Below are 6,229 nucleotides of genomic sequence, written 5' to 3' on the forward strand. Positions count from 1 at the left end.
TCACACAAGATTTTTGCCTACATGGCACCCATGATACTACCTATGATACTCCCATTGTGGCTAGTCTTAGATTCAAATGTATTTATACAACTGAACAGGGAGAGTAAGATAAATTTGGCTTGGCCGGAACACTTGTCATTGATCGGATCACTTCACACATACTCCTAGTAGCACTATGAATGAAGTGTAGAGTTTTCAGGAGAGAATTGTGGAGGCACCAGGCCAGATATCAGGGCAGGAAAGGTATGAGCAAGCATTCAGTTTGGTCGTGGCGTGAATGATGAGCCAGGAGGGCCCCTGCATTCCAGTATTTGCTCCGCTGGAAGCCACTCACTGATAATCGCTTGCGGACCATGAACACATGCAGAAAGAAGAAAGTTTAGCAGCGCTGAGCTGAAGCTGACCCAATCGGAAATGGTGATGCAACATTGAATTTCAGGTAATCGAGCAGAAAAATCCAAGCAGAATTACGTATCTGGCTACCACGGTACGGCATGATTGATTTGGAGCGGATGTTCTGTTTGACTGTTTCCTCCGCGATACCGTACGGAAATTCCGCCAGCTACCTCGCCGCAAGGAGAAGGCTAGCTGCCTGAACGGGTCGCGCCGTTGTTGTGAGTCGCGTGTTGCTTGTCTGAAAAAAACCATGTATCCCTTTCTGGGAATAGACAGCAAGCTTGTGTTCTGTTCGCCGGGATCGATCGATCTGGCTTCAGCTCCTCTCAGCGAGACGTTGGTTTCCAGGAGGTTTTCCGGGAGGAAACGGCGCGTCGGGACGTTGCAACTTACAGGCTTGCCGCAACAGCTAGCGCGCACACACGTTGCTTGCCTTGCTTCACCTAGCAACAACCAGCACGCCATGCATCCCTCGCAAACAAACTCTGTTTTTGCGCAAACAAGCTTGTTCCAACAGCTGGAGCATACTATGATGCATGCATAGACAGTTTGCAATAGCTAGAACCACAATGTACACACCGGCACATATTTACACTCTTGAATGATGACTAGGTTAAACTTTTTTCCCTTGATGTGCTTAAAAGGTTTAAACGTTCCATCTGCTCTCTGTATAATTAAGATGCACGTAACCGCATAATCCAACCGATGGTTAAATAAAAGGCAAGAATGCAAGTAGTCATGGAAAAACTGCAACACGTCTATGGAGATGGAGGCTTTATCCATAAATCACACGACCATCCATGTCTACACGGTTTGCAACAGCTAGAACCACAATGCAGACAATGGTGCATATTTACACTCTTGAATGATGACCAGGTTAATCTTTATTTCCCCGGTAGACAACCGTTTATTATTGCTTAAAAGATTTAAGTATTACACCAGAGTTTTGCCTTGACTTAAGAGTACACAGCCACACAAATCCAACCGACAATAAAAAAAACAAAATATAAGTAATCATCAGAAATTATAAAACATATATGGAGATGTAGGATTAATCCTTAGATCACACTGCTATTCTATTCCTTGCCGCGTACTCCAACTTATGCACCTTTAGATAATTAAGAAAAATGGAAACTTCTTTTTACCTAAGGGGTACGAAAATTGAAAGTTGCTATATATAAAAGGATATCAATGCATATGGTAGAGAAATATCAAACCCATACATATATCGTCAACGGATACAAAATTCTACCTATATCTATAACCACGAGCATAAAACTTCACCCACACCATACCCGACAGATACACATACTCATTGGGTACCCGATAGTTAGATCAAACAGTACACAAGTTATTCACAATTCTACATTCACCGCAAAACAAAAAAACTATCTCAACTCAATAACATGTACTTGAATACATAACAATTACCAAAATTTAGAAATCGCAGTCCCATACTCATAGCTCACAAGTCAACAAGAGCAGATGAGTCACATGAAAAATCGTCAACTGATGACATATGATGGATGCTCCACTGCATGAGTTGGAGCTCCACGGCTAAAGTCCACATTACACTATGAACGAATACGGTATGGGTATTACCAATGGATACAAGGCTATACCCATGTCCTACTATGGGTATAAAAGTATGTCCATACTATGCCCATACGGTCACGGTACCCGCGGATACCCGTACACGTGGGTAAAAATGTCATTCTTATATATACCCGACCTGGCCCCGAAAAATGGCATCGGATGACATGATTCACATTGTATGGATGAGATCCATCGATTTCCTCGATCTATATTTCACGGGCTCACCTGTCAGATTGACACAAATTAGCACATATCACGTACTAACTAAATCGTGTGATATCAACCAAAGGGATCGAACCGGTACTTGAGCTCCAAGGAGATAGATAGGCGATAGTCAAAACCCATCCAGGGTTCCATCCCCTCTCCCGCAACGCCGCTGGTCTACTCCGCCTCCGGTGCCTTGGAGTCTTGGAGGCGTGGTGGAGCACGGCCCCTTGCCAACGGGAAGTTTTCCGGTCTTCATTTAGGTTTTTTAGTGTCTTCTTCAAGATGGTAAGGCGGTGGATACATCTTCAAGTCAGAATAAGTTACTCCCCGTTATTTGCTCGCACCGGCAGAAGACGCGTGGAGTTGTTCGCCCCGCTGATTTCTTAGGATCCAGTCGGTTTTCATGTTCGTTGGTGTGGCTTCAGATTTAGCTCTTTCGATCTACAGGTCTCATCTCTAGCGTTGGTTCCTGCTCTGGTGTGCTTATCATGAGTCTTATCACTATCTACTACAACAAACTCTACTACGACAAGCTTTCATAGCTTCGGTAATGGAGGGGCGGGGAAGGTAGCACGCCTTCGGCTCGAGCCAGTGTCTAGTCGTTGCTAGGTGTTTTGAGAACCTATTTGTTAATTTTTATTACTTTGCCTGGCTCCCTCGATGGAGGGGCGAGGAAGGCAGCGTGTCTTCGGTTCGCGCTAATGTGTAGTCGTCGTTAGGTGATCTGAGAACATATTAGTTAATTTTTATTATTTTTATTATTTTTTGTACTGCTATGGATACCAATAGAATCGGTGGATTTTTTTTGAAAAAAAACTAAACCATCTACTTGGCACCGAAGCTTCGTGGCAACGCGGAAGCGCGTAATTAGTACTCCTACCAGTACTAGACTAGATTAACAACAGATTGACGCTCACCTAGTCCACCACATTACACTAGACTGGCTCAACAATCATTCATTCCCCCGGCGCCCCATCTTTCATTTCAACCAAATCATTTCGATTTCGTGCCGCATTATATAACCGGACAAACAACTTACGAACGCACAGCTCTACTAATAGCCATCTCCGCACCTCACGTATATAAGCAGCGAGGAAGAAAGCAGCCAACACACCAGCAGATTAGCGAAGAGAAAAGAGAGAGGGATCCAAAAAGCTTCGACACGAACCATTCTGCCGCGGCCTTTTTTGCTCTTTTGGCTTTCGCATCTCTACTCCACCGTGCAAGGAATCAGCAGCGGCGGCGCCGGGATGGACGGCGCGCAGGCGAGGAACGGCTCGAGCGTCGACGGCGGCGCGGGCCCCAGCACCTCCTACTCCACCGCCGACAACGACGACAATGGCGGCGCGGGCGGCGCCAAGGTCTGGGTCCTCGTGCTCCTCTTCTCCCTGCTCGTGCTGCTCTTCCTCCCGTCCGCGGTGCGGCGGGGCGGGACGTCGGGAGGCGGCGGGTTCCAGCGCGGAGGGATCACGCTCAAGAGCGGCTGGGACGTCGTCAACCTCTGCCTCGTCCTCTTCGCCATCCTCTGCGGCCTCCTCGGCCGCGGCGGCGGCGATGGCGACGGCGACGGGGAGTCCGCCAGCGCTGCGGCGGCGGCGAAGAGCCGTCGCGAGCTGCCCCCGCCGATGGCGGAGCCGGAGCCGATCGCGGAGGCGTCCACCGAGGACGTGTGGGAGAGGCTCAACAGCTCCTACGACTCCAACCAGAGCGCGCACACCACGGCGGGGATCCGGCGGATGAAGAGCAGCAGCTCGTACCCGGAGCTGCGGCTCGGCAGCAACGGCGTGTGGGGCCTCGAGTCGCCGGAGCTGGCCTGGCGCCCCTACGACGACGCCGAGCTGTACCGGCCGCGGCGAGACGACTGGCCCGATCGGACCCGGGGGGACGCGGATCGCCCGAGGCTGAGGAGGACGTCGTCGGACGTGAACGCGATCCCGGTGGACAAGTATGAGGTGCGCGCGCCGCCTCAGGACGCGAGGAGGCGGAGGCGGAGCGTCGAGAAGCCCCAGAAGATGGATGCGGTGGTGGAGGACGATGGGAGGACGCATCCCGCGGCCGAGACTCTTGCGGCGAGGCCGGCGAGGAGCAGGACGTGGAGCCCGGAGGAGCTCAACGCTACGCTGTCGGAGGCGGATAAGTACGAGGTGCCCACGCCTCTGGGTGCCAGGAGGCCAAGGCGGAGCGCCGAGAAGCTGCCGAAGATGCCTGCGGTGGTGGAGGACGAGCATCCTTCGGCGGAGACTCTTACGGCGAGGCCGTCGAGGAGCAGGACGTGGAGTCCGGAGGAGCTGAACGCTACGCTCTCGGAGCTTGCATCCGCGGCACCGCCAGCGGTGATTCCGCGGCATAGGCATCGGCGGCACAGCGTGGAGAGCCTGCCGACGATGGAGGAAGTGGAGAAGGAGATTATAGTGGAAGAGATCAATAACCCGCTCCCATCGTCGACTGCCATGTTTCCACCGGGGACGCCACCGCCACCACCACCTCCTCCGCCGCCGCCGGCGACAATGTCGAGGAGCAAGAAGAAGAGGAGCGGGAGCGTGGGCGGGGCAAAGGAACTGGCATCCGCCATTGCTCTGTTCTACCAGAAGAAGCGCAAGAGCATTATCATGAAGAGGGAGAGGCACCACCACCATCTATCCGACGACCACTACTCCTCGCCTTCGTCCGAATCATCGGCGAGCCCCGAAGCCACCACCCGCACCAATCCACCGCCGCGGCCACCACCACCACCCCCTCCCCCTCCGCCGCCATCATCCATCTTCTCCAACCTCTTCAAAAAAGGAGGCAGCAAGAGCCGCCGCATCCACTCCCTCGCGCCACCGAGACCGCCTCCCCCGCCTCCACCAACGCACCGATCCAGGAAACCACCACAGCCTCCGTCTCGCCTCGTTCCTACGCCGCCACCGCCAGCTCCGGTGAGGACACGGCCGCCGCGCGCGCACGCGCACGCGTATGCGCACCCGCAACAGCCACCACACGCGCAGGGGTACCCGCAGCAGCCGCCACTGTACACCAGGCCTCGCGGCGTCGTCTACCACAGCTACCGGCTCCCGCCGCCATCGCCCCCAATGCCGCCACCACCCCCTCCACCGCCGATGTCAGAGGGCGAGGAGGAGGTTCCGTCGGTCACGGCGTCGCCGGCGCCTTCGTACTGCGCGAGCCCCGACGTTAACACCAAGGCGGACAACTTCATCGAACGCTTCCGCGCCGGGCTGAAGCTGGAGAAGATCAATTCGTACCGGGAGAAGTTGCAGATCCAGGAAGGCGCGACCGTGACCATGGCGGAGGAGGACGGGGAATTCATGGTGATCGGCTCGCTCTTCGAAGATGATGACGATATGTCGTTGCCGGGGACGCCGGCAACCGCCGCCGCGGCTGCTGTCGCCGTGGGCTACTAATTTTACTCCTGACTTGATAAGTGTTGCATTGACGATTGGAAATAAAGGAGAGAAAAAAAACTTAAAAAATTCAAAATAGTCAAAAAGCAACAAAAACACCGTTGTTTCTTGGATTATTTGCCGTATTTTCCATGGGATTTTTTCTGGGTTTTTGTGGGTAGCTTAGGAGAATTGACACGAGTGAGATTGGGTAATTGGTTGCTGATGGAGAGGATCAATGCAGTGTATTATTAGTACTACATGAGTGAGTGAGTGAGATATATATAGAGAGAGAGACATTACTCTAATTGTACAGAGTGATATAGAGCTTGATGTGCATGTTTTAAAATGGCCAGAAAGCTCTACCAAGATGTTGCATTAGGTGATGTGATGTGAATTCCATGTGTGTCTATATACCAGAAAGTAATAGAGCTTTACATTTTTGTTCGTTTTGTCTTTACATCATTGTACGTGCCACAATACCACGACTTGTGTACGGTGTACAGTATTGCCACGGATAATCCCCTTTCTCGCTGATACTCCGTACTACTTGAGGAGAAGTTCTACGGAGTATAGTGTTGCATGAGCTGTCGAACTTAGTTAAGTGTTTGGATTGGTGTGGTTTGGGGGTATAATCCGCCATGATTGTG

The 6,229-nt window shown here is 52.1% G+C and overlaps 1 protein-coding gene across 1 annotated transcript; it reads left to right on the forward strand.

Annotated features, from left to right (window-relative positions):
- The first annotated feature begins 3,145 nt into the window (after nt 1-3,145).
- Nucleotides 3,146-6,026, forward strand: LOC127342750 (uncharacterized). The gene has a single exon (XM_051368758.2). The coding sequence runs from the start codon at nt 3,450-3,452 to the stop codon at nt 5,598-5,600; it is 2,151 nt and encodes a 716-aa protein (XP_051224718.1). The 5' UTR covers nt 3,146-3,449; the 3' UTR covers nt 5,601-6,026.
- The last annotated feature ends 203 nt before the right edge of the window (nt 6,027-6,229 follow it).

The sequence above is a fragment of the Lolium perenne genome, chromosome 3 (genome assembly GCF_019359855.2).
Source record: "Lolium perenne isolate Kyuss_39 chromosome 3, Kyuss_2.0, whole genome shotgun sequence".
In the NCBI taxonomy this organism is placed as follows: domain Eukaryota; kingdom Viridiplantae; phylum Streptophyta; class Magnoliopsida; order Poales; family Poaceae; genus Lolium; species Lolium perenne.